Raw genomic sequence first — 19,898 nt, 5'->3', positions numbered from 1 at the left:
TGCACTTTATTTAAAACAGGTTCAATTCTGCCCCCTACTGCATCATCTTGGTCTAAAAAGTACCTGACCCATTGGTGGGGCGAAAGGGTAACCGCGCCATCTGCCGGTCACGAACTGTTAACCATCTACCCTGCCCCACTGGCAGGTCCTCTTGTGATTGAGTTTACCTCCATGGCAACCTTCAAATGTGAAAGTAGGCTACATGAGTGATTGCCATTGCCTGAAGTTGGTCTAAATCACCACTGCTGCTACATTGATTTCTGAACTGTAGACAAACGGTGGTTTTAAGATCCAACTAAACTTCGGTGTAAAGATGTTGATAAATACAGGTGAGCACATTTGACAATGACGCTATAAATCCTTCTTTTGTATGCTGTTCCGCGCTCTGATTGCATAATGTTTTCATCCCATTAGATTCATCGACACTTTGGAACAGCTCTCTTGTAAGTGGAATGTTGCATGACTGTATCTAATGACAAAATAACTTGAAATAATCTTGCTCTGTGAAAAAAAAAATTCTAGACGTTAATCAAGAGAGAAAACATTGAGGAGCAGAAATGTGGACATGGATCTGATTTAATGGGAAGAGTTTGGATTTGAATAGGCCTTTTTGACTTTTTCCTTTTTTTTTAGGAAGAAAAGTTAGCCAACGACGATGCGCTGGTGGAGTTTCTGAATGCATTTTTAAGCCTCCCAGTATGTCACACTGATTGATTTTGTTTGTTTGTAGACTTTTAGGGTAGTCCTGGTAGGCTAATGGTCTCTAACATTTTAGAGTCTATTGCGCTTTTCTTTCATTTATTTGTACGTTTCAGTCATTTCCCGAAACTATAAAATACAACACGGAGACCGGAGCTTTTGAGGTGGTGAGCGATGCAGCCGAAACTCTTCACAACCGAATTCGAACAGCCTTGCACGAATATGAGACTAAATTTCTCGCAGATTCGCCGTGGTTCACCGCAATCCCCATGTTTGACAACTCCTACACAGTTCTGGTGAGAGATTGATGTTCACTAGGGAAATATTTACAAGTATGCTACTTCGAGTCAGCATAGCCTATGAATGAAGAAATTTGTTGTGGTGTGTGGTAAGTTTATATAGGCTACGGAAAAAATCAACATGAAAAATTGCTCAATGTTTCAGTGTATGGACCGAGATCAAGGGATGAAGTGGGCTAACAAATCAAGACTGCCTTTGTTTTTACAAAGTGACTACTACTTTGATTACAGGTATTGTTATTGCCGATGTTGTTGTTTTTGTTGTTGTTTAATGAGTTGTCTAATGCATCTGTGATGGCCTGTTCTTTTATAAGGCATGAAACATATTTTTCCTGTCTTGCATTTGATGTCATTCAAATGGGAAATTCCTTGATTCTTTGAAATATAACAGAGTTCCTCAACAGGCTTGACATGGGTGTATTTGCTTTTAGTAGGCTATTTGTCAGAATCCACAATTAGGGGCAGCCATAAACTCTAAGAAATCATTGTGCTCTTCCTAAAATGTAATAATTAACTAACTTCTGGAGACCTGGTTGTATAGTAACATAAAATGGACAAATGTGGTTTGTGGTTATATCTGCTTTGAGGTTGACCCTTCAGCGCTAAGGACATGGTTTAGTTGGAAAATGTGTCCTGGTTTTGGTTTTCTTGTTCAGATGCTTGAAAGGGATTGTGTGCCTGTGTTTAAAATATAAATCCCTTAAAATTAAGTCACAATTTACATGTCATGGAACAGCAATAATGAAGGCCATAATCTTCAGTTGTGTAGGCTGCTAGATGTAGGCCCCTATCTTTGAAGATACACATACTTACACAGTTCATATCTGAACAAACCATAACGGTCATAATCTTAAAATCAGCTGATATGCATGGGTGTGTTACAACAATAGGAAAGACCACAGCAGAACCTGTCTTCCTGATCAGGGAGCTGCCCTTGTCAAACTTAGTCACTGTTTTTTATTATTATTATTTCTGCCTTAGATTGGTGAAGCTCCTCTCCCAGCTGGTCTGTCCAGGTCAGAGACTGGACAACACCTCTGCCCCTGCTCTCTGCTCCGTTTATCCACAACCCCCTTCACACTGTGCAGCACAGGATCTTAACAAGGTACCCATGAAACTCGTCACATCTTGCTGAGACTAATGAAGCTGGGCCTCTCGGGATTGTGTCTTTTGATCGGGGGGGCGGGGGGGGGTGATGTCATGTAATGATTACCATGTAAATGCAGGAAGTTAACAGAGCGTAAACATTATTAAAGCCCATTTCATTAGCTGATGGCAGGAGGCTCCGTGCTTTTTTAAAGCTCACCCAAAACCTTTGCCTCGTGGGTGTTGGAGTTTGGCTTGCTGTGGTAGACTTAGTCTTAGGTATGTGAGACTCTCGGTCTGTGTTCCATCAAGGATGGCAAAAGAGGAGAAAGTGGATTATGTTACATGAAAGAGTAGGCCTAATAGGATGTCAGCGCTCATACAAACATTATGTGATTTGTCCCGCAGGATCGAGTGTCTTTCATCAAAGGGGAAAGCCCGGCTGCTCGTGAGCACAGGAACGGTAAGCGAGGAGTCCGGGAGAGGAAATGAAAAACGTCTGAAAGCTGTCAAGGAGCTTCGCCCGCAAACAGCGGCGCCATCTTTCACCCGGGGTGTCACATATATGACACGTCTGACAGTGCACCTATCACACATTTTCGCTACTCATAAATCCTGTCAGGTGCAATTTGTATGTAAAAAAAGAAGAAATTGTCACCAGAAAGAGAGGGAGAGAGAGAGAGAGAAGAAACAAACGAAGAAGCGTTCGTCTCTTTGATCATGGCGAAAGTTGGGGGGGGGGGGTCTGTTCTTTTATGTGGCAGCCATAAAAACAGGACTCTGTAGCTGGCTGCTGTCCCAGGCTTCCTGAGGTTCTCCCTCTCACTCTCACCATCTCTCCTCCTCCTCCTCCTCCTCCTTCTTCTCCTCCTCCTGTTTAGGCTGGGACACATCTGAGCAGGTCAGGGGAGCTGAGGCGGAGGCCTGTCTGTACCTCACAGAATCCTCTGAGCAGGAGGAGACGACGAGTCCGTCCACGCGCCCGGGCACAGCCGACCCCGGGGAGGGTCGTCTCATCAGCAGCCTGGTCAACCACGTCCTGCAGGTGGCAGTGTCTGAGCTGCAGGTGGGCGCTGCCAGGGCCGGGCTGGACACCCATCAGCGGGCACCAGGGGCAACCGAGCCCCTGCCACACACAGCCTGTGCGCCGGCTGAAATGAATGAGTTTAATAACGGCTCGGCCGCGGATGAGCCGGCAGGTGGAGACGGTCACTGTTTGTGTTTCCATGGCTCCAGACAGGGCCTGGAGGACTTCAAGAGCTTTTTACAGGGCACCCCCGGGGAGAAGGTCCTGCAGCTGTGGATGGACATCGAGAGGCTGAGGACCCTAGCGAGCCCAAAGACTAAAAACAGGTCAGACTTCAGCTCAGCTCGTCTGAATGACCAGTGACCTCTTATGAACCAGGTCACAGCTTTGTACGAATTTGCTGCATTTCCTAGCATGCATGAAACAAGGACGGCCCCTATACTCATCTGAGAGTTGTCTTCTCCTCTGTGTCTTAGGCACTTGGTGAAGATGCGGAACCAGTACATGGCGAGCAGTGGCTGTAGGGCTCTGAGTTCTGAACTGCTCTCCAGGCTGGGCCTGGCTAGCTCCTCCAGCTGGACAGAGGACACGCTGCTGCTGCACACACAGCCCCGTCTCTCTGAAACTCTACGAACATACTGGTGAGGGGCAGCGCACCACACAGCACCACACAGCACCACACAACACCACACAGTGCCTTATACTGCACTACACTGGCTCCTCACACTTGTGCTTTTGCTGTTGATGTGATTTTGATGAGAATGTTCTAACAATGATCGCAGAAATCCATCAACTGAACTGCTGTGAGTTTATGTTTATGTGTGTATGTGCGTGTGTGCGTGCGTGCGTGGTGCGTGTGTGTTTGTCTCATAGGGGCCCACTGTTTTGTTTGGTGAGGTCTGCCAGTGAGAGACGAAGCCTGCTGGACCCACAGCAGCAGCCTCATTGGCAGAAGCGATGTTTCCATTCATCTGCTGCTAGAGGGCCCAACCCCAGCTACACCACCCTGCCTCCTGTGCTTTCCAGAGCTCCACCCTCACCTGCTGAACAGGTACACGTAGGCACCCCTCTCCTCCTAAACCACTCCCTGTAGGGGGGCACTGCGGATACTTATGCTCTCGTCCACATTGGTTTTTGGGAGACTGCATGTGCTTGTAAATGTCTGTGTATGTGCATATATATATGTATGTGTTCAAATGTATGCATGGTTTACATGGACAATTGGACATTTATGTATATGTGCATGCGTGCGTGCGTGCGCTTGCATGTCTGTGGTTGTGTGTGTGTGTGTGTTTGTGTGTGTGTGTGTGTGTGTGTGTGTGTGTGTGTGTTTGCATGGGTGTATGTGTGGTGTTCTCAGCCAATGTCTGGCAGCAGTACCCCAGTGTTGGAGGGCAGGCGCATGGAGAGGATGCTTCAGGCATTACATGTGGAGCCCAGAGCTGGCTTCTTCTTCACCCGCTTCTGTGAGCTCTCGGGCAACAAGGTACACGCACGCACGCACGCACGCACACACGCACGCACGCACGCACGCACACACGCACATACACATACATTACAGACATACACATATACATTATAGGCACACACACACACACACACACACACACACACACACACACACACACACATACATTACAGACACACACAAACAGACTCACAGATAAACACACACACACCAAACAAATCCACAACCACATACTGTACATGTTTGCCATAACAGGCTGGCACATGCTGGTTTACCACCACCACAAAGCCAACCAGTTCAGCCCAGTCTGGTCTCCTCCCTGGCTTCCTACTGTCTGATTGTCCATGTGTCTGACCTGGGGCCTGTGCTTTGTGCTCTGTGTCTGTCAGCTGTGGGAAAGCGCCATCCACTTCTGGACCGATCTGCAGGAATACCAGCAGCTCTTCTACCAGGACGGCTTAGACCCTTACAGAGCCCGGAGGAAGGCCCAGGTGAACGAGGACTTCTCCAAACCAGCCTGTCTGTCTGTCTTGACATCTTTCTGTTTGTAATGCAATATGCTGAGAGCACAAAACTTGCACACTCAAAAGCTTTCTTTGCTTGATTCTTTAGTCTTTTATGCTGCGTATTACACATGGTGTGCCATGCTCTCTCTTTTTCGTTTTCTCTCTTTCTTTCTTTCATGTAGTCCCCCCCCCTCCTTCACACACACTTCCATGCTGTCAGTGGAGCTGTTCAGTCCGCAGTCACACACATCCGCCCTCACAGGCACATAAAAACAGGAGTGATGCCTCCCAAGAGACATAGGCAGGGGGCATGGCATGAAGCCCAGAGATGGAGAGATGGAGACGGGGATGGGGAGGGAGAGAGAGAGTGAGAGTGAAAGAGAGAGAGATGGGGAGAGAGAAAGGGACAAAGAAAGATGGGGAGAGGGAGTTGGAGAGAGATGGGGAGCGAGAGATGATTGAGAGAGAGATGGAGCGAGTGAGAGGTATGGAGGGAGAGATGGAGGAAGAGAGAGCGGTGAAGAGAGAGTTGGAGAAGGAGGGAAGTCTGGGCACAGGACCAGGCATATGGCAAACAGGGCAGCTCAGGCCAACTTCCATAAATCAGACCAGAGGAAGAGAACAGAGCAGAGCAGAGCTCCCTGCAAATCAGGACCAGTCACTCCGTCCTCACATAGACAAGACTGCTGTGAGCCTGAGCATGGGGTGTGTGTGTGTGTGTGTGTGTGTGTGTGTGTGTGTGTGTGTGTGTGTGTGTGTGTGTGTGTGTGTGTGTGTGTGTGTGTGTGTGTGTGTGTGTGTGTGTGTGTGTGTGTGTGTGTGTGTGTGTGTGTGTGTGTGTGTGTGTGTGTGTGTGTGTGTGTGTGTGTGTGTGTGTGTGTGTGTGTGTGTGTGTGTGTGTGTGGGGGGGGGGGTGATAGAGAGTGGAGGAAAGATGGTGTGAATGAGAGAAATGTGATTTCAAGTGGAGAAGAGATAGAAGTGTGGGGGGGAGAGAGAGATAGAGAGAGAGAGAGAGAATTACAGATGAGAGTGAAAGTCAGGGTGAAGGAAAGATGAATGCGAAGAGAGAGATGGAGAGACGAGGATGGAGGAGCAGCCACAGAGAGAGGGATGAGGAGGAGGAGGAGGAAGAGGAGGAGGAGGAGGTGGCGCTCTCTGAGGCTGAGTGTTGCTGGCATGTCCCCTCGGGTCAGCCAGGAGCTGGCGAGCGCCACGGGCCCTGGGGGCCACTCAGGAGCCGCCGGCCGTTTGATCGCCGCCCCTGCCGCTCGCAGCGGGACGCACACCACCCGCCAGTGGTGCCATGGAGCATTCCACACCTCATCAGGGCCAGCTGTGGCACTCGCCAGGGTGCCCGGTCCCGCTGGCACGGCTGCCAGGCCTGGCTCGGCGTGGCGTGAGGCTGGGAGAGAGCAGCGGGCGCCCGATGGCTTTCAGATGGCCCTCGGTGACGGGAGCAATGTGCTGACATGACACTGCTGAGACAGGCAGATGAGCCACCAGCACTTCATAGGCCTCAGCTACTCAATGAGGGCCGTCTGTGTGTGTGTGTGTGTGTGTGTGTGTGTGTGTGTGTGTGTGTGTGTGTGTGGTGTGTGTGTGTGTGTGTGTGTTTGTGTATGTGTGTGTGTGTGTGTTTGTGTATATGTCTCTGTGTGTGTGTCGGTCTGTGCGTGTACACGTCATCTGTAATGTTTTGAGTGCAGTACAGTGTGTACTGTACTGCATCTGAGTTTGTCAGCTATTTATCTGGATGTGTTTCTCTGTCTTTCAAATATTCATGCTGAATGGCTGGTTGACCCTGTGTGTGTGTGTGTGTGTGTGTGTGTGTGTGTGTGTGTGTGTGTGTGTGTGTGTGTGTGTGTGTGTGTGTGTGTGTGTGTGTAGGTGCTGTACTCCACCTACCTGTGCAGTGCATCCCAGGAGAGCATCGGTGTGGGTGAGGAGTGCAGGAGGCAGGTGTTCGAGCGCTTGACTCCCCCATTTGAGGAGCTGTTTGACGGGGCAGAGGAGCACACTCTCAGCCTCCTCCTGGAGCCCTGGACCCTCCTCACCTCTCAGGACACAGACATCTATGAACAGGTCTCTTCTCTATTGGATACCAGTGTGTGGCTAGCCTGGGTGACCCCAGACAAACCTGTTAGCAATTTTGAATTTGCTCTCCAGGTTGGTCCGGAATAACTGCATTTAAAACCTTTGTTTACCAGAAAGAAAAAACATTTTGTTCACCCCAGCTGGTGTGTGGCTGATCTTAAATATCAAACATAACTAAAATGAATTTATATATAGTGTAAATTGCTGACGAAAGCAATGCAATCTTATGTCTGTATGTTTATGTCTGTTTTTTTGCAGACACTTTTATAATCCTCATAGTATGGAGTTTGCTGCAGTTTATAGTTTTTTCTCTATGTTGAAAAATGATACTGATTTCATCATGACTCATTAGTCAGCGTGGGTGCATCCAGAGGTGTGCCCATGTGTCTGTGCAGTCTGACCAGGTCATTGAGTGCACGTGAGTGTGTGTCTGTGTGTAAACTGACCTTTGGCTCACAGGTGGATCTGTGGGAAGAAACCCGCCATGATGAGACAGCTGAGTACCGGAAGCTCCAAGCACTGCACACAGAGTCTGTGCGGAGGATGGAACAGGTCAGACATGATGTTATAGACAAACACGCACACACACACACACACACACACATGCACACACACACACACACACACATGCACACACACATAGTCACAAAGACATGAAAACACTTACGGTCATGTTGTCAACCCTGACTGGTTTTTAAGAGCCTTTAATCCATCCAGGAACCAAACCGCAAGTCTAGAGCAAATACATCTCTGCCTGGCATGTGGTGTGGAGGCTGGAGGCAGCTGTAATATACCGGTTGATTTATTTAACAGGAATTTTGTGTGGCTGGAATCAAACACGCACCCAGACTTGTTTCCTATCTGCAGCCTCCTCGGCTGGCATCTTGGGGGAATGCCCGCTGCTGTGTTCGCCTCTAAGTAAACACGCCGTGGCCCTCTGATGTCTGGAGTCATGGCACACATTGTGCTGCGGATGGGTGATTCCATAGCAGTGGTTTTCAGCAGACGCTAATCTCTGTCTCTACGCCACATACTGTACAGCTGGCGCTGGAGTGCAAGGCTGCGCCTCCGCCACCAGAGGTCCCTAGAGAACCAGACTCCTGGGCGCAGGTTCCGCAGCAGTTCAGAGGGTTCCGTCTGGTGTCTGTGCTCCGGAACCGCACGGAGCTGCAGCACTTCCAGGCTTTTCTGGAGGAGAATTCTGCCAGGTGACCTTAGGGCAGAGCTCTTTACTTATTTCTCTTCACTAAATCTGCACTTTCTGTGGATCACTCACCCACTGTTATTTTGTGTTGTGTTGAGTTGACGTGTGTTGTGTTGTGTTGTGTTGAGTTGACATGTTGTGTTGTGTTGAGTTGACATGTGTTGTGTTGTGCTGAGTTGACATGTGTTGAGTTGTGTTGAGTTGTGTTGTGTTGTGTTGAGTTGACATGTGTTGTGTTGTGTTGTGTTGTGTGTTGTGTTGTGTTGTGTTGTGTTGTGTTGTGTTGTGTTGTGTTGTGTTGTGTTGTGTTGTGTTGTGTTGTGTTGAGATGAGTTGAAATGTGTTGACATGTGTTGTGTTGTGTTGTGTTATGTTGTGTGATGTGCAGCATGGACCTGCTGTGCTGGTTGGACCTGGAGCAGCTGAGGAGGACCTCCAGCCAGCAGCAGGAGCAGAGAGCGCAGCGCTTCTGTGCCATCAAGACCAAGTACCTCAACAGGAAGTACTTCTTTGGGCCTGGTAGCCCTGCCACCAAACATCAGCAAGAGGAGGTGTGTGTGTGTGTGTGTGTGTGTGTGTGTGTGTGTGTGCCACCCCCACCCTCCCTCCACCCTCCCTCCACCCCCTGTTCCCGTCTTCTGTCCCCCGACCCCTCCTCCCCCCTGCAGATTTTCCACTGCTTCCGTCTCTTGTCTCTGCTAACAAATATTTATTGACATTTCTAACAAAACACAGAACCTCAAAGCCCAAAACAGATGACACAAAAGAGACATCAGACAAAAGAGATTTGTCTGCGAGCAGACTCACCACTACCAGTTGCCAGCCGGCAAGACAAAACAATCGCAGATGTTCTTTTTTTTAAAAAAGCCCAGATCACATATCACAGCAGCTACTCATCTCAGACTCCGACCAAACCTTCCAAGAGAAAAAAAAAAAGATCCCTTTTGACAGTCCGTCACAGCAGTCACACTGACAGCCATGGGCGTTTGGCAGTGGCAGAACGTTCTGGAAGAATGCGGTAACAGCAGGGAAGCCTAGCCTGCTGGGATGGGAAGGGAGAGAGGGGCGAGCGGCGGTGAGCGGCGGCGGGTGAGCGGCGGCGGGCGGTGGGCTTCCTGTGTTCAGATGTCCCGTCTGAGGGGCTTTCCATATGCGTGGCGTTCCCCGACGATGCCAGCGTCAATCATCCTCTGGCTTGCGGGTCGTCATGACACTAATGTCTGTAATGTGGGCTCGCCTGCCTGCCTGCCTGCCTGCCTGCCTGCCTGCCTGTCTGTCTGTCTGTCTGTCTGTCTGTCTGTCTGTCTGTCTGTCTGTCTGTCTATCTGCCTTGTGCAGCAGTCGCTCACATGTGTCTCCACCAGCAGTCCTGTATCAATTGTTAGCTAACTCTGTTGCTAATCGCATATCATGGGGTTAATTCATTTACCTGGCATGCTACGTGTGTATCATGTATCAGCTTATTAAAAGCTAATTGCTTGTCTTCATGTGTGTGAGTGTGTATTTTTGTGTTCAGGTGAAGAGAAAAGACATTTATCACTGTTTATGTGTGTGTTTGAATTGTTTTTGTGTGTGTATGCATATTTATGCATGTTTTTGTGTTTCTGTGTGTGTATGTGTGGTATTGTGCGTGTGTATGTGTGTGTGTGTGTGTGTGTGTTTGTGTGTATGTGTGTGTGTATGTGTGTGTTCTCAGGTCATCCGTCTGGCTGGTGGCTGGGGCCAGCTCCTGCAGAGCGGTCTATCCGGAGCTCCGCTGACAGAGATGCAGAACATCGTAAGAAACCGCATCGAGAGAAAATGGCTGCCTGTCTACCTGTCCACACCTGACTTCAGTGAGCGCCAAAAGCTTCAGGTGTGTCTCTCTAATCCCTCCACTCCCTCTCTCATGTCAAGAGGAGCTTAACTATCACTTAGCTTAAAAAAACACTTCAAAAATCACTCCACTAAAGCCTTTATGTTGCACTATCTAAGAGCAGGGAATCCACTGGAGGATTAGAGAGTGAAGGCGGGTGCTGGTTGTTGTGGTGTCTCTGTCAGTCACGGGAATGTGAAACTTCAAAGCGCCTCTTCCTCACATTTCGGCTGCGGTCCTCCTAAATAGCACTCCCGCTTCCCCCCGTCGTGTTAATTACGCTATCATGTATACCTGTGTTCAGACACTGATAGCCCCAGCATTAGTAAATAGGGGAGCATCACAGGTCATCAGAGATGCTGTCAGCTCAGAGGACGGACAGAGAGAGAGAGAAGAGAGAGAGAGAGAGAGAGAGAGGGAGAGAGAGAGAGAGAAGGTGGAGGTGAGGAGGAGTGCCTCAGAGGAAACGTTGAGAGTGTTGAGCGAGGTGTAGTGTTGAGTCTCGGTGGTTGGAGGCGGGCATGGGGTGGGTGTGTGGACAGTGCTGCTGAGGTCACTCTAGTTTTGTTGTTTGTGTGTGTGTGTGTGTGTGTGTGTGTGTGTGTGTGTGTGTGTGTGTCCAGCCCCAGACAGAGGATCGCAGGAGGAGATACCACAGGAGGAGGAAGCAGCCCTGGAAGGTAAGAGATTTTCCTCTTGGACAACAGCTCTTGGAGAGAGAGAATAAACCATCTGTGATTCAACAGTTTTACCTGTGAGTTGACACCTGTATCTGCTCATGCCTGAACTGTGTGTAGAATAACTCTGGCCATCAGGGTTACCTACATACAGTATATGGTCAGTCTCACTGGATGATCATAGGATGGGTCACAGGGGTTAAATCGCATGAATGCTTACTAACATGGTTGATTGAACCTATTCTGTCCTATGCTGCCTGGACCTATACTATATTCCATACGCTACTGTTAGATTTATGTTCATTACTCAATTTTATTAGCCTTTTGAGATTAAACATTAGTCTGGGGAGTCTGTGCTGTGCTGCACAAGAGGCAGGATCGATGGGCATGGTTCAAAAGACTTTGTACACTTGGATAGTCCTTCAACCAGTCAGACCAACGATCCGAATTAGCCAGTTGGTCCCAGCAAACGTCGACAGGAAGCAGGAGAGATAAATGTGCAGGTTTCCAGCCTGAGCCGCAGGGTGAAATCCAATCGCCTGCAAGTCAGGCTGGGTTTACCTAGTCTACAATTTTAGTTCAGTTCAATGTTACTACTCCTACTGAATTAGCCATGAAAAAACATGTAAGATTGAGATTGTTTTGTCATGGACATGTACTGTCCCATATAGCAGCTGACCCCAGAGTGGACCTGGGTGTAGGTCCAGCATGGGACCCATTGGGGCCAGACCCATTCTAGAATGAGAACACTGTCCTCTCATGTTCCCCTCCCTAGCTCTCTCAGCAGGCAGACAGTGCCTGGATGGCCTCGTCCAGGGAGGTGCTGGCCTTCCGTCAGGCTCTCCTCAGCCCGCTCACCTGCCTGCAGTTCCAGCGCTTTGTGGCCCTGAAGGGGGACCTGTACGAGAACGATGTGCTCTTCTGGCTGGAGGTGCAGCGATACAAGGCAAGACCCAGTCAGCCAGTCAGTTATGGGCACACACACACACACACACACACACACACACATGATCCGATTGCAGTGGCTGGCTCTGAGTCACTAATGGTGTCAGGGCTAATGATAACGCCTCTCATAATGTTTTAATCAGTATTTGAGTCCATTATATCCCTGACATATGACTATTTGGCAAATTGCACTGTAATGCCTAATGTCGCATTAATCACAGCATTTCAATTAGTCTAATGCAGCTGGGAAATGGTCTGGAGAGAATTATTCGACTTGCCAGCAGCGAACTGGCGATAGTAATAAAAGAGCTGAAACACACTGTTCTCATTACGTGGCTCTCTGCAGGAACATATTTTTTATTCAATATTTTATTTATTATTTATATTTTTTAAGTCTTCTACCAGTTGTTTAAAAATGTTGGTTTGGATAGAGGCATCTACTGAGTCCCAGCCCTCCTCTGTCTCTGTCTCTCTCTGTCTCTCTGTGGTGCTCAGGACCTGTGCCACTCGCACTGTGACGAGGCCACCGTCCAGCACAAGATCAGCACCATCATCAGCTGCTTCATCAGCTCCAGCGTGCCCCCCGCCCTGCAGATCAGCGTCCCCCCCGAGCAGGCGCGCACCATCCTGGACCAGAGGAGGGAGCTGGGGCCCTACGTCTTCAGAGAGGCCCAGGTCTGTCCACCACCTGCAGGGACCAGGGACACAACCACCTCACTTCACACTCACCTTCTCCTTCATCACATTCCACAACAGCTCCTAGACAGACACTGATCAGCTGGTGGAATGTCTCTAACTCATTATGGATGTCATACCAAGGCAGCTATATCCACTAGAACTGTCAATAAGATAAGAGATAAAAGAATGGTTAATGTATGCGTATATGTATATGTATATGTATATGTATATGTATACCGTAAGTTTTAGGTATAAGTATATATATATATACAAACGGTTGAATGGATATGTAATACACTGTAATGGCATGTGCTGGGTGCATGTTTGACTGGACTCGTGGCTACTTGTGTGTGCATGAGCGCAGATGTGTGTGTTCAGCGAGCTGTATAAGCTGTGGCCCCAGTTCCTGGACTTCAAGAGCAGCGTGGGAGAGGGGGAGGACCTGCTGTCCGTCCTGGAGAGGAAGAGGGCCCGGCAGAGAGAGAGAGAACTGCAGCGCAGGAGAGAGGAGGAAGAGGAGGAGGAGGCGAGGAAGGCTCAGGTCTCTCAGCAGGCTGCATGCATGCATAAGGGATAATGCACGGAACACTGGATATTGTCACAGCTGGGCTTACAGCATTCTTCTCATTACATATGTTACATTTTCAAAGCTGTTGTTGTTTGCAAAGCTGTGAACTGGTATGGCACTCTTTGGATACACACCAGACATCATTTAAATAGGGTGAATTGGCAAAGTGTTTTCATTAATTAATCAGAAAGAATCAGTAAAGGGATCAAAGATAAATCTGTACTAAATGTGTGCTTGCTCTCAGTGTTAGAGCAACACAAACACATGTTCTGATGTGGATGATGGTCTTGTTTATGTAGCAGGAGGCCATGAGCAAGCAGCGGTGGAGTTCGGGGAGTGTGTGTGAGGAGGCTGGTGGAGAGGGTGGAGAGGGCAGGACGGAGCACGATGTGGAGCTACTCCTCCCTACAGACCAGGTCAGATCACAGCCTGTACCTGCCTGACTGTTTGCAATCATGTAATTGCTAAAATGACCTCATGGTTTGTGAAACAAAGTAATCTGTGTTTATCTCCTACATACTATATCTTCATTTTTATTCAAGTGCTGTATTTCCTGTAGTCTGTTCATTACACCCTGTGTAAAGTTGTTAGGGTGAGGTTGCAGTGGTGTGCTTAGTGATGATGGAGTGTTGTCCCTGGCAGCTGTCCTGGTCCTACTCCAAGTACATGGCAGCGCTGGAGAGAGAGTCGGCACTGATCCGCAAGCAGATGATACAGGAAGAAGCCCTCGCCTCCTTTAGCACAGGAAGGGGTAGGAAGATGCAACACACACACACACACACACACACACACACACACACACACTCAGACAGTATCACATGTGGGTAAAAAAGGAATGTCATAGCTTGCTCAGACACAGGAAAAGGTAGGAAGAGGCAGCACATGCACACAGACAGACAGTGCGTCACCTGTGGATAAAGTCTCACAAATGGCATCATTGACTCACTCTCACACACTCAGTTGTCTACTTGGCTTCTTGTTTACAAATACAACACACACACACACACACACACACACACACATGGCTACGAGTGTCTGATGGTATTTTTAGGGCTCACATAACGTAATGTCTCACACACACACACACACACACACACACACACACACATGTACATGAAGTGCCTGAGTGAGCCTCTCAGGGTGGTTACTCAACACTGGGCAGTAAATGGGCCGTGCTGCCAATGGCTTTTTAATGGCCCTCCACTCACAGGAGGGGTCCTGTCGCCACGCACAGCTGCTCAGCATCAGCATGCCTACCACAGCACAGTGTGTGTGTGTGTGTTTGTGTTTGTGTTCGTGTTCATTGCCCATCTTAGAAGTTTGCGTGTGTATGTGATAATGCCAGTCAAAGCAGGCTGGGTGTGTTCCTTCCCCACCAGAGTGTGTGTGTGTGTGTGTGTTTATGTTTATGTCTGTGCTGTGTGTGAGCACATGTATGTGTGCTAATACCAGTCATTGGTATGTCTAGTTGTTCTAGCTGTGTATGTGTGTGTGTGTGTGTGTGTGTGTGTGTGTGTGTGTGTGTGTGTGTGTGTGTGTGAATGTGAATGTGAATACTGATGGTCCCAGATAGCAAAATCAGATTTTCAGATAGTGGATCACTGGTGGCTGCCATCACTCTCAAACTTGTTATGAATATTAAGAGCAGACATGAAATGTTATTAAAATGATGAATGAAGTATAATGAATAGAATAAAAGAAGAAAAAAACAGTGGTCTGCCAGCCTCTTGCTCTCTGGGATATAAACTATTTCTGCTTGTTGAAGCTTGTCTGTGTGTGTTCATGCTGGTCAGGACATTCATCTGTATGAGTGTGCACTTGTGAGCGGTGTGTGCCTGTGTCCCCTTACTGCTCCTGCAGATTCCGTGTCCACCCCTAGCGTGAGGTCAGTGGTCAGCAGGAGGCCCCCGGGCCACAACCCAGCCGCCACTCACACGAGAACACACACGCCAGAGGGCGCTGGGGCCAACACACTCACAGGTACACACTGAGCACGTGCAGAAGAGACTCTACTTCATGACAGTCATGGTCCTGTGTTATGAGGTTGCATCGACTCATTATTATTATCATTATTGAACTGTGCGGCAGGTCGCTGAGTGAGATAATGTCGTTTGATGATCTAAGGTGAGGGCTGCTCTGAGGAGACCACTCTCTGGCGCCCACTAGTGGACACACCTGATGGCGCCGCTTGAAGGGAGCTGCAAGTGAATGACATTTTGTGCTGTGTGAGACGCCTTATGACAACATAATCTTTATCTAAATGTGTGTATTAGAAAGAGAGACATGACAATCAAGTTAATTAAATATTTTATTAGAATGTTATATTTAGTGATTGATACATCATTGTCACTAACATGAACGCTTCTGTTGGCTTACAAAAGGATGACCTCTCCATGTAGTTGACTTGTTCTTTCACACAGGGTCTAGTAAAAAGGCTTCTTAATAATAAACATTTTTTTTTAGCAATAGGAAGATGTTGGCAGAGATGAATGAGTAAAAAACAAACAACAAATAAAAAAAATCAAACATCCGTTACGTAATGTCATCTATAAAAAAATATACAAAACCCAAGAACCCATTCACTCATCTTTTGGTTGGTAGCCAGGACACACAGAGACGAACGAGCCGCAAACCACACACACTTTTATTGCACGAATATTGGCATGGCTTCCGCATCCCACTCTGAAGCACGAGTAATGTGTAAACGCACGGGACGACCAGCAAGCAGCTCACCATCACATTTCATATTCATAACAATCATCAGCGTAGACGCAGGAGACGCAGAGAGGAGAGGAAGGCAGAGGAGTCTTCAGGCTGACCGATGCACGTCTGAAGCAAAGATTTTAGAGCATATCACTCTAATATCTTTGTTCTGAAGGGTGACTCCGTAAACAGTTGCTAATGTCCTCTCCTGCTCCCTCTCCCCCCTGCTGTTAGTGTTCACAGGGCACAGTAACACCAAACCGAGTGGGACGTGACCTGTAGGTTAGAGCTGTCTATCCAAGCAGCCTCTTACTCTCTTGTCCTTTTACATTCTCTGCAGACTTAAAGGGATAATTCGGAGTGAAATGCACTTTAGATCAATTTTCGGACTATTGGGAGTACATACGTTGAGTTGACACCAAAATCATGTCATTCGGATGTATTTTGAGAAAGTTCGAGTTCACCGTTTTTAGCCAAAACTCGTTAGCCTGTAAGTGACCGGGGCAGGTCCTTTCGCCACTACAAAACGCTATTTTTATACCTCTTCTACTGTTCCAAACAACGCTACACTTACGTGGTAGTGAGTAGAGGGTCCCTAAAGCCAAACCGAAGTATCCCCACGTCTTTATGTGGTCGGATAGAGAGTCCAGAATGAATTTAATCGAGTCAGTACCTTCCGGAAATGTCGCAGCGGTAGCTGCGCAACGCTTCAACAACACTTTACTAACATTTCCGGAAAGGTACTGACTCGATTAAATTCATTCTGGACTCTCTATCCGACCACATAAAGACGTGAGGATACTTCGGTTTGGCTTTAGGGACCCTCTACTCACTACCACGTAAGTGTAGCGTTGTTTGGAACAGTAGAAGAGGTATAAAAATAGCGTTTTGTAGTGGCGAAAGGACCTGCCCCGGTCACTTCCAGGCTAACGAGTTTTGGCTAAAAACGGTGAACTCGAACTTTCTCAAAATACATCCGAATGACGTGATTTTGGTGTCAACTCAACGTATGTACTCCCAATAGTCCGAAAAATTGATCTAAAGTGCATTTCACTCCGGATTATCCCTTTAAGAACCGTTTTAAGAATAAATAGTGAAGCTGATGAGGCGCTCCTGTAGAGACCACACCGCACCGCTTTATAACGGTTAGCGTCACACACTGTAACGTGCAGCTCAGATGCTCTAATAAATACATGGAAATGAAAGGCCTCTCTGTGAGTGTGAGTGTGTGTGTGTGTGTGTGTGTGTGTGTGTGTGTGTTTTATTTCTAAATGAAATGAAATTCTCCTGCCATGTTCCCTTTCCTTCCTAATGTAGCAGTATGGTCAGTCCATGACGTGTGTCCATAGCGTGCTTCTCCCTGCTCACACCTGCCCTCAGCTCTCCTGGCACTTTACGCTACACACACTACACCTGCTCTTCCCTTCACCTGAACCTCCACAGTCCACAAACCCCCCCCCAACACACCTGTCCCACAATCACCCTCTACCAGAGCAACTCTATCCACGAAACACTTTAAGACCCACGTCCATACACACTTCTTTATCTATACCTCATACTCTCACTGGCAACACACTGAGTGACCTTCAACACATCCTGAGTGGCCAGTCTGGACTGTGCCGGACACCAGTGCATATATATATATATATATACGAGTCGCTCTCTCCCACCGAGCCCATTGGTCCTGTAAATAAGGCCATCAGCGGTGACTGTCAGCAGCGCGCGCGTGTGTGTGTGTGTGTGTGTGTGTGTGTCAGTGTGTCAGTGAAAGCCCACGCGCAGGGCCTTGTTCTTGACGAGGGTGAACTTGTAGATGAAGACGCGTGCGTGCGCGGGCTCCACCAGGTAGCGGTAGCTCTTGGTGAGGGTGGGCGGGGGCTCGGCGGCGGTGACGGGCGGATGATGCTGTTGGAGGGTGGCGGGCGCAGGCGAGAGATGCTGGGACACGCGCGTCACATACTCCACCAGCCGCCGGTACTGCTGCTCCGACAGGCGCTCTCGACCCCCATCCGTCTGAGGAGGAGAGAGGGAGAGGGAGAGAGGAAGAGAGACATGCCATTGGATTATGAGTTGACCGATGCTGCAACGAATCTAAGCGATCCCCATCTTAGTGACCAGTAGTAGTAGAAAGTTCACTCACACATCCTACACAATTCATACTTGTGTGTGAGATGATATAAGGAGTGCTGCTGACCCTGGTCTGCTACGTGTGTGTGTGTGTGTGTGTGTGTGTGTGTGTGTGTGTGTGTGTGTGTGTGTGTGTGTGTGTGTGTGTGTGTGTGTGTGTGTGTGTGTGTGTGTGTGTGTGTGTGTGTGTGTGTGTGTGTGTGTGTGTGCTCTCTACCTCGTCGCTGCTGACCCTGGTCTGCTGCAGGGTGAGCGTGTGTGTGTGTGTGTGTGTGTGTGTGTGTGTGTGTGTGTGTGCTCTACCTCGTTGTCGCTGCTGACCCTGGTCTGCTGCAGGGTGAGCGTGTGTGTGTGTGTGCTCTCTACCTCGTTGTCGCTGCTGACCCTGGTCTGCTGCAGGGTGAGGGTGTGTGTGTGTGTGTGTGTGCTCTACCTCGTTGTCGCTGCTGACCCTGGTCTGCTGCAGGGTGAGCGTGTGTGTATGTGTGTGTGTGTGTGTGCTCTACCTCGTTGTCGCTGCTGACCCTGGTCTGCTGCAGGGTGTGTGTGTGTGTGTGCTCTACCTCGTTGTCGCTGCTGACCCTGGTCTGCTGCAGGGTGAGGGTGTGTGTGTGTGTGTGTGTGCTCTACCTCGTTGTCGCTGCTGACCCTGGTCTGCTATGTGTGTGTGTGTGTGTGTGTGTGTGTGTGTGTGTGTGTGTGTGTGTGTGTGTGTGTGTGTGTGCTCTACCTCGTTGTCGCTGCTGACCCTGGTCTGCTGCAGGGTGAGCGTGTGTGTGTGTGTGTGTGTGTGCTCTACCTCGTTGTCGCTGCTGACCCTGGTCTGCTGCAGGGTGAGCGTGTGTGTGTGTGTGTGTGTGTGTGTGTGTGTGTGTGTGTGTGTGCTCTACCTCGTTGTCGCTGCTGACCCTGGTCTGCTGCAGGGTGAGTGTGTGTGTGTGTGTGTGTGTGTGCTCTACCTCGTTGTCGCTGCTGACCCTGGTCTGCTGCAGGGTGAGCGTGTGTGTGTGTGTGTGTGTGTGTGTGTGTGTGTGTGTGTGTGCTCTACCTCGTTGTCGCTGCTGACCCTGGTCTGCTGCAGGTGTGTGTGTGTGTGTGTGTGTGTGTGTGTGTGTGTGTGTGTGTGCTCTACCTCGTTGTCGCTGCTGACCCTGGTCTGCTATGTGTGTGTGTGTGTGTGTGTGTGTGTGTGTGTGTGTGTGTGTGTGTGTGTGTGTGTGTGTGTGTGTGTGTGTGTGTGTGTGTGTGTGCTCTACCTCGTTGTCGCTGCTGACCCTGGTCTGCTGCAGGGTGAGCGTGTGTGTGTGTGTGTGTGTGTGCTCTACCTCGTTGTCGCTGCTGACCCTGGTCTGCTGCAGGGTGAGCGTGTGTGTGTGTGTGTGTGTGTGTGTGTGTGTGTGTGCTCTACCTCGTTGTCGCTGCTGACCCTGGTCTGCTGCAGGGTGAGTGTGTGTGTGTGTGTGTGTGTGTGCTCTACCTCGTTGTCGCTGCTGACCCTGGTCTGCTGCAGGGTGAGCGTGTGTGTGTGTGTGTGTGTGTGTGTGTGTGTGTGTGTGTGTGTGCTCTACCTCGTTGTCGCTGCTGACCCTGGTCTGCTGCAGGTGTGTGTGTGTGTGTGTGTGTGTGTGTGTGTGTGTGTGTGTGTGCTCTACCTCGTTGTCGCTGCTGACCCTGGTCTGCTGCAGGTGTGTGTGTGTGTGTGTGTGTGTGTGTGTGTGTGTGTGTGTGTGTGTGCTCTACCTCGTTGTCGCTGCTGACCCTGGTCTGCTGCAGGTGTGTGTGTGTGTGTGTGTGTGTGTGCTCGCTCTACCTCGTTGTCGCTGCTGACCCTGGTCTGCTGCAGGTGTGTGTGTGTGTGTGTGTGTGTGTGTGTGTGTGTGTGTGTGTGTGTGTGTGTGCTCTACCTCGTTGTCGCTGCTGACCCTGGTCTGCTGCAGGGTGAGCGTGAGCTCCCCGGGC

General features: G+C 49.2%; 2 protein-coding genes across 3 annotated transcripts in view; one reads left to right on the top strand and one right to left on the bottom strand.

The window, feature by feature from the left end:
- The first annotated feature begins 191 nt into the window (after positions 1-191).
- Positions 192-16,045, top strand: LOC134082665 (regulator of G-protein signaling 22). Its single transcript, XM_062538540.1, has 25 exons — positions 192-329; positions 415-443; positions 634-696; positions 816-995; positions 1,144-1,229; positions 1,980-2,103; positions 2,493-2,547; positions 2,966-3,437; positions 3,588-3,752; positions 3,985-4,162; positions 4,472-4,597; positions 4,969-5,070; positions 6,976-7,170; positions 7,642-7,734; positions 8,224-8,390; positions 8,775-8,937; positions 10,083-10,241; positions 10,865-10,921; positions 11,694-11,864; positions 12,359-12,538; positions 12,906-13,082; positions 13,409-13,525; positions 13,752-13,860; positions 14,970-15,089; positions 15,198-16,045. The coding sequence occupies exons 1-25, from the start codon at positions 314-316 to the stop codon at positions 15,203-15,205; spliced, it is 3,312 nt and encodes a 1,103-aa protein (XP_062394524.1). The 5' UTR covers positions 192-313; the 3' UTR covers positions 15,206-16,045.
- An 814-nt stretch (positions 16,046-16,859) lies between these two features.
- The window catches only part of LOC134082664 (intermembrane lipid transfer protein VPS13B-like), a 360,061-nt gene continuing 357,022 nt past the window's right edge, over positions 16,860-19,898 (bottom strand). For both annotated transcript variants that reach the window (XM_062538539.1, XM_062538538.1), the window contains exons 61-62: positions 19,844-19,898; positions 16,860-17,825 (exon numbers count right to left, since the gene is read on the bottom strand). The exon at positions 19,844-19,898 is cut by the window's right edge and continues 195 nt beyond it. In XM_062538539.1, coding sequence (XP_062394523.1) covers positions 17,574-17,825; positions 19,844-19,898 — 307 coding nt within the window. In that variant the 3' untranslated portion in view covers positions 16,860-17,573. The remainder of the gene's footprint in view (positions 17,826-19,843) is intronic.

The sequence above is a fragment of the Sardina pilchardus genome, chromosome 6 (assembly GCF_963854185.1).
Source record: "Sardina pilchardus chromosome 6, fSarPil1.1, whole genome shotgun sequence".
In the NCBI taxonomy this organism is placed as follows: Eukaryota; Metazoa; Chordata; class Actinopteri; order Clupeiformes; family Clupeidae; genus Sardina; species Sardina pilchardus.
Note: the sequence above shows the minus strand (reverse complement) of the source record. Positions and strands in the feature narration are given on the sequence as shown.

What these genes read in the sequence shown, in the direction of transcription:
- LOC134082665 (XM_062538540.1), top strand. An exon ending in CAGCACAGGATCTTAACAAG is followed by an intron (nt 2,104 to 2,492) that starts GTACCCATGAAA and finishes TTTGTCCCGCAG; the next exon opens with GATCGAGTGTCTTTCATCAA. An exon ending in GTGAGCTCTCGGGCAACAAG is followed by an intron (nt 4,598 to 4,968) that starts GTACACGCACGC and finishes TGTGTCTGTCAG; the next exon opens with CTGTGGGAAAGCGCCATCCA.